The sequence below is a fragment of the Numenius arquata genome, chromosome 25, assembly GCF_964106895.1.
Source record: "Numenius arquata chromosome 25, bNumArq3.hap1.1, whole genome shotgun sequence".
Lineage (NCBI taxonomy): Eukaryota > Metazoa > Chordata > Aves > Charadriiformes > Scolopacidae > Numenius > Numenius arquata.
In genome coordinates, this window is record NC_133600.1 from 2,407,860 (window position 1) to 2,429,839 (window position 21,980).

A 21,980-nucleotide genomic window follows, 5' to 3' on the forward strand; every position below is an offset into this window, starting at 1 on the left:
GCAAAACAATTCACTGAAGCGTTGAGAGACACACACTGCGGAGTTTATTTATCAGGCGTTCCTCGGGGAGCGGGAGCCATTTCAAACCCGTACAGCTGAGAACACAAATGATTGTACGATTGCAGGTACAACAGCGCGTCACCCGCCCTACAGGGGGAATTTCACCGAGCCCCTATCACATACAATGGTTTAGGTTTAACCCCCCCGCCCTCCCCCTGAAGGTGGTGGGGGGGGTACCCACAGTTCTGGGTGCTGTTAACACCCACCACAGAGGGGTTTCAGCACCAAGTAGTCCTGTAGGAACAGAGCCCCGGCCACCCCAGCCAGCAGATCCTGTGAGCTTTTTGTGATGCCTCTTCCCCTGCAAGGATGTTCCCCTCGGAGCACCCACCATCTCCTGGTGTTCCTCTTCCGGCCGTGGGAAACACCACCCAGAACCGCTTTCCTTCAGCTCCACGATTCCTCCTTTGAAATAAACCATTTTACAAGCAATCCTTCATTTGCCGTTGGGATTAACGGTCCCTCCAGCCACTGTCCTGAGCCTCGCAGGACCATTTAGAAGAGACCTCCAAGAGCTACTGGTGCTGGGTGAGCCCCCCGTGTCCTACAGTCGATGTAAGGCGCCGCTCCACTTGCTCCAACGGCTGATCCCAGACCTTCAATAGAACCAGCCTTGGACCAACTGGGTTCCCAACACCGTCTCTTCTCTCCCAGAGCAGGTACAGAGCCCGTCCCACCGCCCTGGAGTCCCACTGCTCTGGAGTCCCACCGCTCTCAGGAGGCTATAGCCCCCATTTCTATGATTTTTAAGACTACAGACAGGTTTCACACACACACACACACACAGCCTTATCAGTGTCCCTTCGTGTCAAACACCTCTCAGGGCACAGGCTGCGTACGCTACTCTAACACCACAATTTATGGCTTCGTTATAACCCAAAAGAGATAAAACAGACTCAAAATATTGCACAGACAAACCCACCCACCCCCCCAGCGAAGGTGAGGCGCCGCGTCCCCACCAGCGGCCATCGGCTGTGACAGGCGACAGGTCATGGGCAAAGAGAACTTAAAATAACACAGACATCAGCCGCGTGCGGGCAAACAGAGCCCGCTGTAAAAAGAAACCCTCCTCCCCCCAGCGGGGAGGGGGGGACACAGCTCCAGATTGTTTTACATTCAGCTCAGGAAAAGAAAAAAACCTTTGGTTAAAACGTAACACGGGGTACGGATTTACGGTAAACATGGCATTGCCCTTCTAAAAATGGAAAAGACAAAAAAAAAAAAAAAAACAAAACACAACAACCAAGCCACCAAGCGGAGATGTTCAGGGCGCTCTCGGCAGAGACACGGGGAAGCACGGAGCACGGACACGCTCAGCGGGCTGCAGGAGGAGAGCCAAAGGATGTAGAGCCTCGGGATGCAGAGGGGCTGGGCGGTTACCACCCAGCCCCCTTTATTTCAACAGGCCTCGGGGATCGTGGCCCCCCCCCCCCCCAAGGCTGGCTTCAGTCTTCGGCACGGAGCCCCCGCTGCTACTGCCGGAGGGCGGTCGCTGCTGAGGCGGGTGTATCCACATCCGCGTAGAACTGAGCGATTTGGTCCTTGTACTTCTGCGCCACCACCGGTCGCTTCAGCTTCATGGTGGGGCCTGGGGGGAAAACACAGCAGAGGTTTCAGTGGGGACGGTACCCCCTGGAGACACAAATCCGTATCAGAGCAAAGCGAGGAAGAGCCGGAACAAATCAACGTCCTTCTAAATTTCTCTTTGTGATTATTAACATCTCCCTTCCTTCCCCTGTGGACAGACACGGCACAGCCCTCCTGGGACAGGCACCCCAGAACCAAGGGTAAGCGCTGCTCAGCTCAGCTCAGCCGGGCGGAAATGGGATTTCATCCCACCCTCCCCAAAGCCGCGACACGGAAAAGCCCCAGCAGGGGAGGGCCGTGGGTGGCTCTGTCTACTGGGGGTCCCGGTTGCGTTGTCCGCTCAACAGCCAAGGGAGGTGACCCCAAATGCCTCACTCACCGAGCTCCCCACCAAAGAGAGAGAAGTCCTTCTCCAGGAGGACCCACTTCTGGACTCTCTGAGCGTTGGAGACGGCTCGCTCGTTGACTGCCGAAATCCCCTTCTGGATGGCGGCGTAGACGGCCTTGTCTTTGCTGCTGATGATTTCGGAGACTTTGGTGGCCTTGCTGCCCAGCTTCTGGCAGAACTCAACAGCCTCCGGAGAGAGGTCGTCCCCTGGCTCCCCAGTCTCCGTATCCGTGGTGCACTGCAGGACAAGTCACACCAGAGAACTTCATATTGCTGAACGCCTGATTGCCTTTGCGCTAACGAGCCTTACAGCCACGGGAAGCTGCTCTGCCTCCTTCCCCACCCCGCTGCTAATTGTCCAATTAATCAACCGCTACAATTTGCATACACTTGATGCAAACCGCTGCTTGAAGTGAAAACTCATTGAGGCAAAACGCAGATGAAACCCCCTCAAGAGCCATGTCGATACCAAAGAGCAAGCTGGGTACAGAGCTCATCTTCCAAATTCCTCCTGAACTACCCCAAATTGATCCCTTTTTCCCCTGGACCTTTTTTCCAGACCACAGCTTTACCCCCCCTGCACCCACAGCAGTGGAACAGGCTGTTGGAAGTCACCGCATGCGGCACCTGACCAAGACCAGCACCAGCTCCAGGGCCTGGCTCGGCCTCTCCTGCGCAAGGGCCAGGACACTGGCAGTCAGGCTCGCTAACGAGCAATTATCACTGTCTGAAAAGCCACCAGCCTGTGGGGGCTCTAGAGAGAACTCAGTTCAGGCCACCAGAAATGCATCACTGTGAAGTTTAAAACCAGGGTCTTAAAAAGGAATCATAGAATCACAGATTGGTTTTGTTTGGAGGGGACCTTAAAGCCCACCCAGTGCCATCCCCCGCCCTGGGCAGGGACACCTCCCACCAGACCAGGTTGCTCCAAGCCCCCTCCAACCTGGCCTTGAACCCCTCCAGGGATGGGGCAGCCACAGCTTCTCTGGGCAACCTGGGCCAGGCTCTCACCACCCTCACACCAAAGAAGTTCTTCCCCACATCTCATCTCCATCTCCCCTCTTTCAGTGTCAAACCCTTCCCCCTCCTCCTATGGCTCCCCTCCCTCATCCAGAGTCCTTCCCCACCTCTCCTGTAGGCCCCTGAATCACCCACAGCTCCTCGCTGTCCAGGCTGCTCTGGGAGATACTAAAAATGGGTTAAAAAAAAAAAAAAAAAAAAAGCAGAGGGGTTTCTTTTTCCAGTCTCACTTTTAGGTTTTTAATTCTCTCTCTGCGCTGTGTGGTGCGGAGAGAAACAGTTGCCCTGGACAACAGAGGAGCCCGGCCAAGTGTCAATGCTCATCCTTCCATGGGGTCACAGCTGCTGTTTGCAACTCGGCTACATCAAGCCATACTCTACGATGCCCCCCCATCTCTAGAAGACGCTCTAAAACCACGTGACAATTATCTTCCTCACTGGAATTAAACATTCGGGTGGATTCCCGCCCTGTTTTCCCTTACCTTCAGCGTTAGAAGCATGGCCAGGAACTTTGCTTTGTCTCCAACCAACATTGCGTTGCTGATGATGGGAACGGCGTCTTTCACAGCGTCCTCGATTGGAACGGGAGGAACGTTCTCACCTCCCGCAGTGATGATGAGCTCTGGAAAACAGACAAATCTTCATTAATGCTTAGAGCTTTCCCCCGCTTCCCTGACAATCTGAAATAACTTTCTAGACCCTGGTGGACACAAAGGAACTGTGTCCCACCATCTGGAGAAGGCAACGAACCAGGACTCCGGTGGGGCTGGGAGAGGAGACCGGGGTGCACACAAACAGCGCTGCAAAAGCTGCTTTAATGCTCCGGAGAGGTTTGGAATTTGGGAACACAGGGTGCGGCGTACAAGCACCTTAATACCCTGCCACCGTCACCTCAGACTCCCAGGGGCATTAGTTGGTACCCAAGATGTTCAGAAACTGAAGGAAAACATTTTCTGAGGCAAAGGAGAGGTTTTGAAGTTAGGAACGTGACACAGAGCAGAGGAGAACCTGCCCTCCTTGGCTGTCTCTTAGAGATTTCTTAAAGCGGCCCCTTTGCGTGACCGTTTATCTGGTTTTGGTGATTGAAGTCTTGCACGAGACTGGATTTGTTTGGGATTGGTCAAAGCGGTGTCCCAAGCCCTGCCCTCACTCCGAGCCATTTTCACAACAATGCTAAGCTGCTGTTTTCTCTCCGAGGCTGAGCCAGCAAGGCTGGAACTGGAGGGACCCAACAGGTCCGGCACCGAAAAAACAAGTCAACAGAGCATTAACTACCAGTTCTGAAATCAGAGGATTTCTCCCTTGCTTTGCAAAACACACGCGGTGGTTTCAGAGGTCACCTCCCCTCCCGGCACAGCCTCAGGGGCAGCACAATCCGCAGCCGTAGTCACATTAAAGACTTCAGGAGGAGCATTGGAATATTCCCCTGTGCACGCCACGCGGGGTCTGAACACTTCCTACCATAGCCCTGCGTAACCTCGAGGAAACAAAGCCAGGGGATGCATCACCTTTAATTCTGCCCGTGATGTAGAGGAATCCATCCTTGTCGTGCTTGCCCAGGTCCCCCGAATGCAGCCAGCCGTCCTCATCGATGGCCTCCCTGGTCTTCTCTTCCATGTTCAAATAGCCCATGAAGATGTGCCTTCCCGAGAAGCAGATCTCCCCGTTGCCGTCCTTGTCGGGTTTATCAATCAGCGTCCGGCAGCCTGTCATTTCCTTTCCACAGCTCAACGAGAACACAAACACAAACATTTTAAAAAACAAATAAAACTCAACAGCTGGGCAGCAGAGTGAGATTCCAGCAGTCCCCTCTCAAGCTAAAGTGTCTGAACAAAGCCACGGCAGCTTTTTATTACAACTGCTTCGGCGAGGAACTTATAAAAGGCATCTGTTTTTATGTAAGGGGAAGTACAGAAAAGGCTGGTACTGCAGAGAGATGGGTGCTCCCACACCTGGTGTTTTCCACCCATTGTCCTCAGACACCTGAGCTTTGAATGACAAGATTTGCATCCTCGGCACAAGCTCCTACTGATGGTGGTATTTACTCTGCAGCCTGAATAAGCCATTCAACGCAACGGCAGAGTCTTGCTGCCGTTATTAATTTGACATTAAGGTGAGCTCTAGGCTGGAGTTACCAATTCTTCCTTCTTCCCATGAACCCTTTGCTTCCTCCTCAGTTCCTGGAGAATCCAGGCCAAGTTAAATTTAAGTAATATGGCTGTTGTCCTGAACAGATCTCTTTATCGGCAACCTGTGGCCAGAGGAACTGGCTCCCCAGTCACTTTTTTACCAGCAGCAAGTCTCAGGATGAGCTGCAGGAGCGGAGACGGACGTGCCGGATGCAGGAGAAACCTTAAAGCAGCTCTTCCTCCCGGCCAGTAGAGCTCTACCTACTGAAAGATATTTACCTGCTAAGCTTGAAGGCGTGAGGTAGAGAGATTGTGTGAGGCCCCGAGCTCTCGCTCATGCCGTACAGCTCCAGCACGGGAATGTTCAGGCTTAAGAAAAACTCCAGCGTCTCCCTGGTGATGGGAGCAGCCCCCGTGTAGCACTTGGTGCATCGGTCCAGCCCAATGGCCTTTCGCACCTTCTTGTACACCAGGTGCCTGGCTAAGCGGAAATTCACGGGGACTTCAGAGTACCTAGAGGAGAAAAACGGTTAGAAGATCTCAGTCCTTTCATCTTCCTCCTATTTTATCTTATTCAGTTAAAAAAAAATAAAATAAATTACTCTCCCCCTCTAGTTCTTGCCGCTCACCCTCTGGTCCAACTGCAACACTTGGCTTTTACCATCCCTAAGTCTGGCCTGTTACATGGGATATAATTCCGGATCTGACAGCAAAGTTCTCCTAATATTCGTAACATCCCTTAAGAGTAGTTGGTAATTACCCATTCATCCGCTTGAGGTTCGTCTGCAGCCCAACTCCCTTGGCCCATGATGCCACTTTTCTTCTGAGCGTTGAGGATTTTGCTCCTATGGATTTCATTTTTTCTTCCATTTTTTCCCAGACGCGAGGAACTCCCAAGAAAGCAGTTGGCCTCACTTCCCGCAGGGTGTCCACCAAGGTGCCCTGGGCCAAGCAGAATTTATTACAGCTTTCAGAAGTGCTTCGATCTGGACTTCAGGTCAGAACTGGTCACTAGCCCAGGCCTAGGACTTGGCCATCAATTTTGAGGAGTTTATACAGAATCACAGAATGATCTGGGGTCGGAAGGGACCTCTGGAGATCATCTCCTCCAACCCCCTGCCACAGCAGGGTCACCCAGAGCAGGTCCCACAGGAACGTGTCCAGGGGGGTATGAATGTCTCCAGAGAAGGAGACTCCACCACCTCTCTGGGCAGCCTCTTCCAGGGCTCTGCCACCCTCCCAGGAAAGAAGTTCCTCCTCATGTTTAGATGGAGCTTCCCATGTTCCAGTTTGTGCCTGTTCCCTCTTGTCCTGTCCCTGGGCACCACTGAGAAAAGACTGGCCCCATCCTCCTGACACCCACCCCTTAAGTATTTATAGGCGTTGATCAGATCCCCCCTCAGTCTTCTCTTCTCCAGGCTAAACAGACCCAAGTCCCTCAGCCTCTCCTCATAAGAGATATGTTCTATGCCTCTAATTTCTCATTTTCAAATGCAGTGCCACCAAGAAAAAGGAACCCCAGGAGCCTGCAAACACCACAGTGGTTTTGAGAAGACACCAAGGGTCATTCAGTGCTAACGCTGACACAGGGCCAGGAGAAGAACCGTTCCCAGGACAGGGATTTAGTAACGGTGGCATTCTGCAATGTGGACAGAGTAAATACAAAGCCGTTGCTCAACCAGGTTATTGGGGCGGAGAAGTGGTGTCAGAGACACCGAGAAGCTCCGGTTGTGAAGTGCTTGGTCAGCTCGTCCCAGATCACAACGCGGAGTCAAAAGGCAAAGGTCAGAGCGGCTGCACTCATCAAACCAACTGACCCTTAAACAGGTCACTGCACAAATACACCGAGTTAGCACAGCTTTTGGGGTCAGGAGATGACCAGCCACGTGTGTTTTCACGCACCCACCCAGCTACAGGCGGGTGGAGGGGTGTAGAATTTTTATTTTCTTCTGGTTTTACCTTTAATGCATCTGGCTGAGCAAAGAAAACCTGGGCGCCGAATGCCATTGCCGACCAAATATCTGACATCTGAGCGGCGATGTGGCTGAGGGGCAGGTAACTGACCACCACCTCCTGCTTCTCCTTGGCGTCTGTCAGCATTATGAACCGCCCGGCCGCCGCCGCCGTCCACGTCAGCTGGAACGAGAAGCCACGGCGGCGTTAAGCGACAGCTCCTCTGAGCAGGTGCAACACACAGCTCACAAAAACGGTCTACAGTTTGTGATCTTAACATCGGGGGTGTTTTTCCAGCTCCGCCTTCCCTCAGAACCCACCTGAGGTCAGAGAAAGGGTGTTTGTGCATAAAGGTACTTACATTGTCGTGACTGAGCATCACTCCCTTAGGCTGCCCTGTTGTCCCCGAGGTGTATATTAGCGTACAGCACTGGTTGGGCTTCTGAGAGGCAATGATTTCATGGAGCTGAGCATCTGGAACATCTTTGCCAAGGTCCCGGAACTCACTCCACTGTGTATAGAAGAGAAGAGCTCCATCACTTTGTGGGTTGTCGTTCCCATGTGAAATTAAAGCCTTTGCTACATGTAGATTCATAGAACGGTTTGGGTTGGAAGGCACCTTAAAGATCATCCAGTTCCAGCCCCCCTGCCCCGGGCAAGGACACCTCCCACCAGACAAGGTTGCTCAAAGCCCCGTCCAACCTGGTCTTATGAAGAGAAGGAAGCTGTTTCCTATGTTCCAAACCTCTGGGAGAGGTTGTCAATATGCATTGTCAGCCCCACACTGTGTTCTGGTTGCCACAACTTACATGGGGAGAAGTAGAAAAGGAGAGGGGCCCACCCTGAAGAAGCTTATTAGCTCTGTAGCAATCCCAGTACACACTGGGTGTAACTGGAGTCACTGTGGGACTCCCAGAGCTCAGCAGAGTAACAAACACCCCCCCTTACAACATGGGATTATCCAGGTTTGGGCAACAGCAGACATCCACGGCTTCCTTGGAAGCAATCCCCACTGAAACCAACACAAGCTCACATGGGGACAGTCCCGGGAAGGTGACAGTCACTTGCAAGCCACCAGCTGAGCACCACCCGTGGTTACAGGCCATCGCGATGCCCAGTACTTACAGAGTACAGATTTGGCCTCTTCTCTTTCAGCTCTTCCCTATACTGGATAATAGCTTTCAGATGAGGTAGTTTATGCTGAATCTGTGTTAAGAAAGGAGATTTTGTAAGAAGGAGCAAACCCTGCTTGTCCCTTTCAGGCCTAAGTAACCGCTTAACGTGCTGCTGCTGCCTGCCACTGTAAGGAAAGCAAAGAGAATCTCATCTGTGATACTGAAAGAGGACACAGAGAGAGAACTTTCTCACTAGAGAAAGTAATCATTCAGACTGGGATTCTGCCTGATGACCCTGGGGATGATCAATTGTTCATTTTGGCTTCTCATGTTTTAAGCTCGAGGCTTCGCTGAGCTGTGGAACCAGCGTTTAACCCCCTCTTAACCTCTTGTGAGACTTAGCACCGGTGACCACTCACCTGGCCTGAACAGGGAACACACCAAGTATCACAGAATCACAGACTGGTTTGGATGGGAAGGGACCTTAAAGCCCACCCAGTGCCACCCCCTGCCCTGGGCAGGGACACCTCCCACCAGACCAGGTTGCTCCAAGCCCCCTCCAACCTGGCCTTGAACCCCTCCAGGGATGGGGCAGCCACAGCTTCTCTGGGCAACCTGGGCCAGGCTCTCACCACCCTCACAGCAAAGAAGTTCTTCCCCACATCTCATCTCAATCTCCCCTCTTTCAGTGTCAAACCCTTCCCCCTCCTCCTATCCTAGTAGGCTCCATCAGTTCACCTCTGCTTTCAGATCCAGCATTTACCCCCCCACGTCTGTCGATAGGACGCTGGAGCCCCCACCATTTCAAAAGTGTATTTTACCTCTAAGATTTTCTGCAGCTGTTTATGGTTTTCCACAACCACCACGTTCGCGCTACAGTTCTCTGCCACGTAATGACAGGCCTCGGGAGAGTTCGTGGTGTAGATACCGACAGCAAATCCGCTGCAAAAGGAAAGGAAAACCAAAACGGAAAAGCACAACAGAAAATTAGAGGATGAGCAGAGCTGCTGGCAAAAGTCTGACCATTACAAACTTTAACAGAGGAAAAAAAAACTTTAGGAAGAATATCCCATAAAACAACAACAAAAAGCGGAGAGCTTAATTCCAAGAGCAAAGGCTCTGTTTTGGGGCATGGGAAGTGTCAGAATGGTGTAAGGAACCAGAACATCTCAGGTGGAATCCAAAATCCACCAATACCAAAATCCAGTGCTGTGATTCTCTGGCTTTTCCCATCATATTTTTAATCACACTGTAATTAAGCACTTCCTTTTGATTAACCTACTGTTCATCTTCTTTTGAGAGAAGTCCCTGGCTAAAAAAAAAAAAAAAAATAGTATATATATTTTGTCTCATTAATTCATAATGAATTAAAGATAGAGTTTAGGTTCTAGTTAAATTCAAATATAAGCAGTTGGTTTTGGTTTTTTGTGGTTAGTTTCGTTGGTTTTTTTCTAAATAAAAATCTGCTTCTCACACAAATACTGAAATTACTACCCAACTGCTAAAGCAAAATGCCTGTCAAGAGATGCCACTCGTTCTTACCCTGCGAGGATGGCTCCAATGTCAGCAATAAACCACTCCGCAGAATTAAATCCCAAGATGCAGACTCCATGGAAACGCTCCAGCCCCAGCTGTAAACAAGAGATGAGATTACAGCGATCTTGTTTTTTTCCTTTGAAGAACGCTTAGAGTTAATTTACAGATCTCCGCTGCCAGCACAAAGTCAAGGGAAAAGTTCACGCTATTATATACAGTAATTCACATTGAAAAAATTCCCAAGACCAGTGAAGAACCAGTGAAGTTTTCGATCAGACGCTGTCCCACTTTAGCGGCAGGCAGGAAAAACCAGGATGTGCTTAGGTCTGCGCTGGGTGTGAGGAGCTCACGGATGCTAATGGTGCTGTAAAACTGTGGTTTTACAATCCAGGTGGTTACCTGTTCCCTTTGGGCTGGGAATGAGAAGGCAGGAGGTTAAGGTAGACAACACCTACTGAGACATTTAGTCATAGACTCAGGGAATGGTTTGGGTTGGAAGGGACCTTAAAGCCCACCCAGTGCCACCCCCTGCTCTGGGCAGGGACACCTCCCACCAGACCAGGTTGCTCAAAGCCCCCTCCAACCTGGCCTTGAACCCTGACAGGGAACTGCTGGAGAGAGTCCAGTGTAGGGCAACAAAGATGATTAAGGGATTGGAGCATCTCCTTTATGAGGAAAGGCTGAGAGAGCTGGGGCTCTTTAGCCTGGAGAAGAGAAGGCTGAGGGGAGACCTTATTAATGCTCACAAGTATCAAAAGGGTGGTTTGAGGGAGGATGGAGCTGGACTCTTTTCAGTGGTTCCCAGTGACAGGACGAGGGGCAACGGGCACAAGCTGGAACATGGGAAATTCCACTCAAATACGAGGAAGAACTTCTTTATGGTGAAGGTGCCAGAGCCCTGGAACAGGCTGCCCAGGGAGGGTGTGGAGTCCCCTTCTCTGGAGATCTTCAAGACCCATCTGGATGCAGTCCTGAGTGATGTGCTCTGGGCAACGCTGCTTTGCCAGGGGAGTTGGACTAGGTGATCCCTAGAAGGTCCCTTCCAACTCCAACAATTCTGTGATTCCGTGATTCTCTGGGAAACCTGGGCCAGGGTCCCACCACCCTCACAGCAAAGAATTTCTTCCCCAGATCTCATCTCAATGTCCCCTCTCTCAGTGTCAAACCCTTCCCCCTTGTCCCATCAGTGCTTTCATAGCACTTTGCTATGGAAGCCCACCTCAGGTACGTCAGACATCAATAATGACAACAGCAACAAGCTCCAGTGACAGCTAGAGGCTTTGCTATGAAATTCCAGCTGTTCAAGTCCCAGGTTTTAAATCTCTTCTCAGCCAGTTTTGTCCCAGGAGTGGAAGACGGGAGGATCCCACGGTGGGAATGCAGAGAGAGAGGCCTCGACTTCCAGAAATAAGACTTCATAATGTAACTGAGTACACGAAGCGTTGGTTTCTCTCTCTGAGTGTCTTAACTTGGTCCAGGCAAAAAAGTTAAGCTTTTTAAGCTTGGCTGAGCCCAAACTCAGCCAGTTTGGACACTTAAATTGGATTAATAAGCAACCCCCTTTGAGTTTTTTCATGGAAATATTAAAATTTATATGCCTCATGTCCAGCTCTGTCACGTACCTCAAACACCTCGCTTTTACAAAATGTTCCCCTACCTGCTTTTTTTTTTTTGTTTTTCCAGTTGCACGGGGAAACAACTTGTGAGAAATCCAAACAAAATCACTGCGGTTGTTCCCAAGCTCCTCGTGGCACGTTCAGGTATGTCCCCATCAGTTTAAGGTTCACCCACACTCTGAGAATTTGCAGGTTTTAGACCCAGTTGGCTACAGCCATTTCAGCAGTTAAACTGAACACCAACGAGGAGAATCCAACAAAACCTTACCTTCAGGAAGCTTTTTGCTGCTTTCCAACACTCCTCATAGTACATCTTGTACGTTAGTTTTGTCCAGTGGCCGTTCTTTTTGGATGCCAGGGCGTAATAATCGCCGTATTTACTGACAGCTTCCCCGAGCAGCTCGTGAACCGTCTTGGGCACCTCGCTGCCCGCGCCCCGCTCCTCCATCCTCAGCCGGACCTCCCCGTCCCGGCGCGTGGTCCACACGCTGGAGGCGGAAGGCGAAGAGGCTCCTTCGAAAGAAAAGTGTTCAGCATCTTATATTTAGAAAACTGCCTTAGCAGAAATATAAACTCAAGTATCAAACACACTCAAGCAAATGCTGTTATACCCCGCCCCCCTGCTTTTTTTGACCTTTCATTGTGAGTAAGTTTGCCAGGTGACTCCCAGTAATTAAACCAGGACTAATGTTGGATAAAACAGGACTAATGTGCAGCACCTTTCAACAAGGGCAAGTGCAGGGTGCTGCACCTGGGGAGGAATAACCCCCTGCACCAGAACAGGTTGGGGGTGACCTGCTGGAGAGCAGCTCTGAGGAAAAAGACCCAGGAGTCCTGGTGGACAACAGGATGGCCATGAGCCAGCAATGGGCCCTTGTGGCCAAGAAGGCCAATGGCATCCTGGGGTGCATCAAGAAGAGCGTGGCCAGCAGGTGGAGGGAGGTCATCCTCCCCCTCTGCTCTGCCCTGGGGAGGCCCCATCTGGAGCACTGGGTCCAGTTCTGGGCTCCCCAGTTCAAGAAGGACAGGGAACTGCTGGAGAGGGTACAGCAGAGGACTGGAGCATCTCTCTTACAAGGAAAAGCTGAAGGACTTGGGTCTTTTTAGTCTGGAGAAGAGAAGACTGAGGGGGATCTGATCAACGCCTATAAATACTTAAAGGGTGGGTGTCAGGAGGATGGGGCCAGTCTTTTTCCAGTGGTGCCCAGGGACAGGACAAGAGGGAACGGGCACAAACTGGAACACGGGAAGTTCCATCTAAACATGAGGAGGAACTTCTTTGCTGTGAGGGTGGCAGAGCCCTGGAAGAGGCTGCCCAGAGAGGTGGTGGAGCCTCCATCTCTGGAGACATTCAAAACCTGGACACGTTCCTGGACACGTTCCTGTGGGACCTGCTCTGGGTGACCCTGCTGTGGCAGGGGGTTGGAGGAGATGATCTCCAGAGGTCCCTTCCAACCCCATATCGTTCTGTGATTCTGTAATAGATGATGCTTCTAAAGCACTTTCAAAATTTTGCAAAGCATTTCCCATTTCCATCCTCCTCTAACCTGCTCTCCTGCCCTAAAGCTCTTCTACTGGCAGCTTCCTGCAACAGTCACATACACCCTACTTTTTTTTTTTTCCCCCCCTCTTTTAAGGAGGGCTGAAAGCAGTCCGTTATTACCTGGCAGACAAGCACTCAGCAGTGACACTACCTATTTTACTCCTCGAAGCACCCCTGTGCTTTAAGGTCAAACTTCAAGAGGCTTCTGGATGGACCATTCTGCAATTTGAGTTTCTCCTCCCGTTGTTATGGTTTGATAAATTCCTCTCATTTCAATAATTAAAAATAATAATTAAAATAATAATTTTATGCCAACCACAGTAAGTAAAAATCCCTTCTGCTTACCTTTGAAACCCAGCATGTCTTTCCGATGTCCCTCTGCCTTCCTGTCTTCAGCTGGCTCAGGGCTGTGGGCCTCAGCTCTGCAAGGCAAAGGCCATTAGTCCCAGACAGGCTTTAGCACATAGGCTAAAGAACGCCCGAGGCGTGCTTACTCCATCCCTTAATTATATTAGTCCTTGGATGTGAACAAGGATTGGTGGTTCCTGACGTTCTGCAGGTCACTTTATTAATTTTACCAGCCTACACGGCCACAGCACCAAGACAGGTCCCTCTTGGAGACTGGGCAAGCTTTGCCTGCGCTGCCTTTAAACACGTGCGTTGTCCTGATTGTAACTATCATTTCAGATGAACCACAGAAGGATCCATAAACATCCAGAAAAGAGAGATAATTTAATACCACAGGTCAGCTCTTGGTGACTGGAACAAAGATTCTGGAGCGGGGAGAAGGAGCAGGGCAGGACGGGACAGAAGGACCCGGCGTTTATCCCCTCTCCACAATATGGGAGTCACACGAAGGGAGGCTCCCGCCAAGAAGGACATCATCAACCCCCCCTCGTCACCCGGCGGGGAACCCCCAGGGGCCAGGCCAGCTGGAGAGCAGGAAATGGATTTAACAGGAAATCTTGTTCTTCGGTATTCTGAATAAAGTCAGAATAAAATAAAATCTGGCTCCCACCAGATGTTTGGGAGGAAATGGGAACAAGCCTGTCCCCTGTCTCCTTCAGCCCCACTCCTCACCAGGAGGTTCTGCAGCACCAGCTGAAAGTCATAGAATCACAGACTGGTTTGGGTTGGAAGGGACCTTAAAGCCCATCCAGTCCCAACCCTGCCCTGGGCGGGGACACCTACAGGAAGGTGACACTTGTTCCCCTGCCCTGGGCCATACCCTGCTGGTACCATCAGGTCCAAGGTTTTGTCGACCCCAGAGAGCCCAATGTCCCTCTTGCCTTGATGAAGAGCCCTCCCGGGGTGCTTTCCTCCAGGCCATCACCAAGGTGTTGGTTTCTTCATGCCAGCACCGGGTGTTGACTCTCCCCCATGTCTGGTGCCAGGTTGCCCTCCAGCACCAGCTCCTGGGTCTTCTAGAAGGGCTGCACATCCCTGACATCACAACAGCCCCAACCCCATCCAGGGGCAACTTCGGGGTAAAAAGAAGCCTCCTGACATCCCTGCCTGTCACCAGTACACCCCACCTGCAGGCAGGGGGCCCTAGCCCAACCCAGAAAGGTCCCCCCAAAGCCACACATCTTCTTCCCCTTCTACTAGACCCACGAGAAGCCAGGCCAACGCACAGCACTGCCTGAGTTTCAGCACAAGGGGTAAAGCGTTTCCCTCTGGTTTACTTTCCCTCTGAATTGCTAGGGAATAGTCAACCATTATTACTTTGGGCACGTGATAAGATTTAAGACCCAAAAAGCAGAACTGCTTCTCCCACCCACTCCGAAAGCCAGAAAGCAGAGGGAAGTAAATCAATTTTTTTTTTCTCTCTTTATTTCCCCCAAAGGGATTACGAGATGTTCCCTACTACGCGTTTCCTCCTCATTATTGAGAGCATTTTTCAGCACAAATTAATCCTCGGTTGCAATAGTTCCGCACCATTTCTCCACCAGCTTTTATGATCAAAGCATGCAAATGACCGAGTAATATCAGCAAAAAAAGCCCCAGCTGTTCCCCTCCCAGTGACTCACGTCATCTTTTTCTCCCCCCCCCCCCTTACTACATGCAATGCAAATGCAGCCTGAAAAAAAAAAATACAGTAGAGTTTTTTTTGTCAGCTATATCTCGTTATACTGTGGTGAGACACAGACCCTTAACTATTAATCTGCTCTTTAGTAAGAGGCTGCTCAGATTTACAGACAGGAGTCTGATAAATATCAGCACAGAAATTATCCTCGCCAGAGACACGCCTCTGCTGCCAGGACAGCGACGCTCCACTACCAACGCAGGACCTGCTCGGCATTCGAAGTATTCCACCAGTGACCTTCCAATTAAATAGGTTAACAATTACTCAAAGGTCCTTTATAAAAGGTGATCTTTCTGTCTATGCAGAATATCCTGCCATTCCCGTGCTTTAAGTTCATAGGAAACGCAGACCGCTCTGTGCTCTGCGTGGTGGCCAGGTACAGCAAATTAAATTCTCTACCTCTTCTTTCAAGAGGAGAATTTGTAAGATTTTCAAGATTGGAGATTCAGCTTTCAGATTTTGGAAGCAGTAAAAAAAAAAAAATGTTTGAAATGTCTTCCAAAAAAAAAAAAAAACCCACCTTAATTAATCTAAGTAAACATGATAGAATACAAACTATATCCTGTGTATAACAGGTCGCCATAGAGAAAATAAACATTTCAATAGCACAAACCTAGTTGCAGAGTTGAGCCGCACATCATCCAGCGACACCTCACAGTCCCCTGCGGGATCCGAGTTACAATAAGCCGTGGGGACCGGTTCCGCCAGCGCCATCCGTGCGTCTGACTCACACAGCATCGTCCCTGCGAAAACAGGTTTGGAAAAAAAAAAAAAATCAAAATACAAATCAAACACTAGAGAAAACGCAGGTTCCCCTGCAGCAGGTATTTGACCAAGGCAGCGCCGGGGCAGGCAGGGCTGGGGACTGCTGGATTTGCATAAAATACGGTAAATTCTCACAGCGGACGTGGCACCTCATCGCCCCGTTCATTTGAAAAACCCCCCTCGGGGGTGGGTGATACGTCCACATCTGATACCTCCATCCCCGCGTCTGAAAAGCGGCGTGACAATCACGGCTTTGACAGAGGACAAATTTAAATTTTACTCTTCCTTTACCCCTAAACGTCCCCGCTGGGCTCTCAGACCCACCCCCCCACCCCCAGCCCATCCCTGCAGGGCTCCGGGTCCAGCCGTACCCCGCATCGCCTTTGTCCAGCCGTTCCGCACCGGCACCGAGGAGGAGGAGGAGAAGGAGGAGGATGATGTGTAATATCCTTTATTTTTAAACTAGCGCCCAGGAGGCAGATCTGGAGCATCTTATGTCATGTGCTGCCTGCCTCGCAATTGGAAGCGGCTCCTCACCCCACACCGCAGCCTCTTAAGGAAGCTCCAGCCCCACGCCTGCCCCGCACCCCGCCAGGGATTTAGGGGTCCCCCTCGGGGAGAGACACCCCAGAGATTTAACCTGTTCCCGGAAAAAACTCAGCGCTTTCGGCAGCCGTTGCGTTCACGGTGGCTCCTACGGCGCTGCCGGTACTTTGTCGTGCAGGGATTTCGTCCCCTCCACGAAGCGTTTCCAACCCCTGAGAGCAACGTCAGCCTTATTTAAGGTTTACATTCATCACAAGCCCTTTGATGCTTCTGACTCCACAGGGTGAGTTTTAATTGTTGCAGGGAATTTCTAACTGACGGGGGACGAACCTCATTACCTTTCATCTTTTTTTAAAAAAAAAAAAAAAAAAAAAAGTGGATTTTTAGCATCCTGTTTCGTAGCTGCATTAGAGAGGAGGTATTTAAAGCGAGACACGTGAAGAGCGCGGTCGCCTGAATGACGGGAGGAAAAGGGAAGAGCCCTTTACTCTCGTAAATCCATCACAGCTCTCTCTGCGACGGGTGGGCAGAGCGGTGCCCGGCCACCACGGCAGCCACAGACCTGCCACCAGCCCCGGAGAGCACGTGTGTGTGTGTGTGTGTGTCACCACGCAAGGACACGTCGCCGCTCACGCCACACTCCAATTCACAGCGTGAAAACCCAGTCAAATTCACACGCAGCTGAGAAAGGGATGTCTCCAAAAACGCCAGCCCTGAGATAACCAGCAGACGCCTCCCAACGCCCCGTTCTCAGCTAAAAGAGTAGCTTACTCTATTTATTCTTATTTTTCTTTTAATAAAGACAGCTGTTAGAAAAGGGGCATTATCTCCACAGAGCAACCCAGCACTAGGAGCTGCCACCCAGACCCATGAAACCTGGTTTCAGTCCCTTCCTCAGCCTGGAGGGACCCAAACCCACATCTGGAAGGACCCGCCGGTTCCCAGACCACACGGTGCCTGCTGGAGGTGCCACCACCACCACCTTCTCTTGCTCAAGGAGAGACCCAGGCATGAGGCGAGGAGGAACGTACCGTAGAAGCTGTCATTGACCCCCTTTCGCAATACTGTCCCCGCATTCCTTCCCAGCGCCCCACAACAAGGGGTTTGAGGCTCCGCGCCGCCCCTGAAGGAAGCTTTTCTCTCTGCACTAATTACAGCCTCTCTCTTGCCATCTGCTCTTTAATGGAGCAGGAAAGTTTCAAGCGAAAGGGTGGAGGTTTCCTCACACCAGCAATCCTGCAGCACGGCCCGGCAAGCTCTTGGGTGGAGGAGATTGGTTGGAAACATGTTGGGCAAAGAAAAGCCCAAGTTTCATCTCCCAGACACTCAAGAATCACAGACTGGTTTGGGTTGGAAGGGACCATAAAGCCCAGCCAGTGCCACCCCCTGCCCTGGGCAGGGACACCTCCCACCAGACCAGCTTGCTCCAAGTCCCCTCCAACCTGGCCTTGAACCCCTCCAGGGATGGGGCAGCCACAGCTTCTCTGGGCAACCTGGGCCAGGCTCTCACCACCCTCACAGCAAAGGATTTCTTCCCCACATCTCATCTCAATCTCCCCTCTTTCAGTGTCAAACCCTTCCCCCTCCTCCTAGGGCTCCCCTCCCTCATCCAGAGTCCCTCCCCAGCTTTCCTGGAGCCCCTTGAGGGACTGGAAGGGGCTCCGAGGTCTCCCCGGAGCCTTCTCTTCTCCAGGCTGAACCCCCCCAACTACAATTTAGGATGGAAACAAAGGTATGAGGACATATATATACACTCTGAGGAGCTCTGCTAAGCACTGCAGCCAGTCCCCTTGGGCTCTGGTGCCCAGAGCTCTGCTCCACAAGCCCCTGGAAAGCCCCCACACGTCCCCAGAGCCTGCTCAACGGCTGGCAGGAGCTCCCCGGGGGTCCTGAGCAGGATCATGAATGATCCTCCCCCCGCCACACGCCGTTTGCGGAGGAGTTAACACACCACGATGCACCACGGGCGATGAGGAACACGCACCCAAAGAACACGCTGAAGGAAAACCTTCCTTTTAAAGAAGCCCGCGTGGCACCCCAAGCCATTTGAATACAAAGCGTCTTCTGCTCTTGAGGGAGCGCTGGGAGAACTGGAAACCGGGGAGGGATTTCATAGCAACCACCACAGAGCTCCACAGACAACACAGACCAGGAGCCCGATGACAAGCAAACTCGTGACAGTCAACGGGAGCGAAGGTTCCTTTATAACAGGCTCCGAACACACCTTTACTCCAAAACACACACCAGAGCCCCCCAAAACACCACCCGAAATTCAAATTACTGCATTTACCAGCCGCCCTGAGCCTTCCCAGTACAGCCCAGTTCGCTTCCTGCTGCTGGTATGGGTGGGTTTTTGGGGTTTTTTTTTCCCCCTTTTTACTGGTAAAGGCACCACGGATCAGCCCTAGGAGATCTCCGCGTTACCTCCCCGCCTTCCCGCGTTTCCACCAAAACTGAAACTTGGCCTTTTTGTACCATTTGTTTTCCTTAAAGATTTACGAGGCGAGGAAACAGAAGCCGAGGAACCCGCTCTTCCTCTTTTAAGATAAATTCCATTTTTAAAAAGGGCAGCCGCACAGACTTCCTCGGCACTACACACAGGTTTCCTCCCGGGGCGTCCGGCCGCGCCGGGAAACCACCCGGTGCCTTCTTGACGCAGGAGCGGGGAGGACATGAGGAAAAATGACTCCCCCCCAGCCCCTCGGAGGATAACACCGCGCCGATGACCCACACGCTGTCACAGACAGGTGTCGGGGTCCGTCATGGCGCCGAGCCCGGGCTGGGCAAAGCCAAGCTGCCCACGGGCCAGCCGCCGCGGAACTCACCGTTCCAAATTCTCTTCTCCGGGAGAGCGGGATATTTTGGGTGAATTCCCCAGCAGCGTGACTTACCCCGAGCCTCGGGCCTAATGCCCTCTTTCTGAAGCGGCTGGTGGCCGGGGAGCACCATGGCACCCCTGGGTGGGACACCCCCTCGGGCAGGGGACCGGAGTTGGGAGGGAACGGGGGGGGGGACGGGGTACATGCTCCCAGAGACACCCCACCCCCGGATCTCCCACCTTCATCCCTGCCACCGGAGCATCCCCTGGCACTGGGGTGACCCCATGGCACCCCACCGGGGGTACGGGGCCCGGGCCTTCCCCTCACATCCCCCTCAGCGCTGCCCCCTGAGAGGCCCCAAACGCACCGGGAGGGGGGGGGGTGGGGGGGTGGTTACTTATTTAACCAAAACCCCCACGTTTTGGGGGTCCCCCGGCCAGGCCGCCCCCCCCCCCCCCCCCGGGGAAAGGCGCCTGGAGAGCAGCTTGGCTCAGAAGTCGCCAGAAAGGTTCATTTGGGAGGGAAAGAGTGAAAAGAAACCCCTCCCGGAGGCGGGGGCTCAAGGCCCCCACCCGCCACACGGCCGCCACACGCCGGGGGGGGGGGCCGCAGGGACATGAGGTGAGCAAGGCCAGGCCGCTGCCTCCCACCGAAACCCCCGCGCCCCCTGCCCGGGTTTCCCGCGCTGATTTTCCCGCGCCACGAGGGGATGATGAAGCCCAGCCCCCCCCCCCCCCTTCCTCCTTCTCCTCCCCCCCCCCCCCCCGCCTCACGCCCCCCCCCCCCTCCCTCCCTCTCCCCCGCCCACTCGCGGGGGCCGGTCGCGCGGGGACCGCCCCGCGCGCACGCGCCGTTACCTCAACGGAGCCGGCGGGAGCGCGCGGAGACCCTCCCCCCCCCCCACAGGGCGGCACGAGAGCAGCTCTACCGCGCGCCGCCACGCGGGGCCCGCCTTTAGAGCGCTCGCGACGGGGGGGGCGGGGCCATCCCCCTTCGCCCCCGCCCCACCGCCACGCCCCCTCGCGCTCGAAAGACCCGCGCGGCCACGCCATTGGTGGAGGCGGCGGTCGGAAGGCGGCGAGGCTCCGCCCCCCTCCTCCCCCCGCGCGCGGCGGGGGTTACCCGCGGTCATTGCCCCGGCGCGCCGCCGCGCCGGGAGGCGGCGGGGCGATGCCCAGCGCCGGGAACCGGGAACGGAGCGCCGGGAATCGGCACCACCCAGCGCCGGGAACGGGCACCACCCAGCGCCCCGCGGCCCCCCGGGCTGAGGGCAGGATGGGCTGAGCCAGCGCAGCGGTAGGAGAGGCGTGAGTCGCCTCACGGCGCCCCCCCCCCCACCACCACCACTGTCTCCTCTCCCAAGTAACGGGCGAGGGGACAATTCCATGGGGTTCAAGAGGGGCAAGGGCCAGGTCCTGCCCTTGGGTCACACCAACCCCATGAGCGCAACAGGCTGGGGGAAGAGTGGCTGGAGCTGCCCGGCATAAAACGGGTCGACAACCATCTGAAACAGGACGAGAGTCTGCACAGAAAGAGTGGTCAGACACTGGAACGGGCTGCCCAGGGAGGTGGTGGAGTCACCATCCTTGGATGAGTTTAAGAGTCACTTAGATGTGGTGTTGGGGGATGTGGTGTAGGGAAGAACTTTGTAGAGAAGGGTAGGTGGTTGGACTCAATGATCCCAAGGGTCTTTTCCAACCTGAATGATTCTATGATTCTAAGAGGGAACGGGCAGAAACTTGAACATAAGAGGTTCCATCTAAACATGAGGAGGAAGTTCTTTCCTGTGAGGGTGGCAGAGCCCTGGAAGAGGCTGCCCAGAGAGGTGGTGGAGTCTCCTTCTCTGGAGACATTCAAAACCCACCTGGACACGTTCCTGTGGGACCTGCTCTGGGTGACCCTGCTGTGGCAGGGGGTTGGAGGAGATGATCTCCAGAGGTCCCTTCCGACCCCAGATCATTCTGTGATTCTGTGAATCTGAGCCAGCAGTGTGCCCAGGTGGCCAAGAAGGCCACCAGCACCCTGGCCTGTATTAGGAACGGTGTGGCCAGCAGGACTGGGGCAGCGATCGGCGCTGGTGAGGGCCCACCTCAAGTACTGTGTCCAGTTTTGGGCCCTCTTCAAGAGGAAGAGAAAGGAGGTGCTGCAGCAGAGGGGGAGGCTGGCCCCGAAAAACCAGCCCCACCGCAGATGGTTTCCGATCAGCCCGAGCGAAGGAAATGGGCTGGGTCTGCGTGAGCAGCGTGACGGGCACGAACGTGGGGCCGTTCTGGCCGTGGCAGCAACGGGCGCCCCGTTACCAGACCCGGGGCAGAACCTGTGACCTGGTGCCACCTCCACCATCCCCTGCCTTCCCTGGGTCCTGCTTATTTAAACTGAAGTCCGATGGCTTTTAATTTCTTTAAAGTTTTAAAAAAGTTTTTAATTTCTTTTTTTTAGAGGTTATTTAGGGGTTATATTTTTAGAGGTCACGTAGATGGTCTAACTGTTCTCAGTTGTTTCTAGCTGATAAAGTTGCAGGAAAGCCAGAGTTTTGTTTATCCTCTCAGCAAAACAGCTGTATCCGTCAAATGAATTATTGCTGCTATTTTGCCAGTGCGGAGCAAGAGTTCCTAAACATTGTTTGTTTGGTTTTTTTTTTTTCCCTGTGAATTCTTCTCTCCCTCCCCCACCGCCCAGAGCTATTCCCAACTCGCGTGGGGTGGGAAGGTATGGTTTACGCCATCTAGTTGATGAGCAAACCTAAGGGATATGTCATCGGAGAAGCTCGGGGCCGCAGCTGGAGCAGCGGCAGGTCCAGAGCACACGACAGCGCTG

General features: G+C 53.1%; 1 protein-coding gene across 3 annotated transcripts; it reads right to left on the minus strand.

Moving 5' to 3' along the window:
• Positions 1 to 23: 23 nt before the first annotated feature.
• Positions 24 to 20,094, minus strand: ACSBG2 (acyl-CoA synthetase bubblegum family member 2). 3 transcript variants are annotated; one of them, XM_074163649.1, is made up of 16 exons: positions 17,885 to 17,891; positions 15,643 to 15,776; positions 14,152 to 14,176; positions 13,293 to 13,343; positions 11,673 to 11,917; positions 9,795 to 9,883; positions 9,074 to 9,194; positions 8,263 to 8,343; positions 7,499 to 7,648; positions 7,144 to 7,320; positions 5,945 to 6,126; positions 5,464 to 5,697; positions 4,564 to 4,781; positions 3,538 to 3,677; positions 2,027 to 2,273; positions 24 to 1,648 (listed from the first exon to the last, which is right to left on the minus strand). In XM_074163649.1, the coding sequence occupies exons 1-16, from the start codon at positions 17,889 to 17,891 to the stop codon at positions 1,533 to 1,535; spliced, it is 2,217 nt and encodes a 738-aa protein (XP_074019750.1). In that variant the 3' UTR covers positions 24 to 1,532. The 3 variants fall into 3 exon arrangements, with proteins under 3 accessions (XP_074019750.1, XP_074019752.1, XP_074019751.1); XM_074163651.1 differs by lacking the exons at positions 14,152 to 14,176; positions 17,885 to 17,891 and adding an exon at positions 20,021 to 20,094 and having other exon boundaries at positions 13,293 to 13,369; positions 15,647 to 15,776; XM_074163650.1 differs by lacking the exons at positions 14,152 to 14,176; positions 17,885 to 17,891 and adding an exon at positions 13,498 to 13,500 and having other exon boundaries at positions 13,293 to 13,369; positions 15,647 to 15,788.
• Positions 20,095 to 21,980: the final 1,886 nt, after the last annotated feature.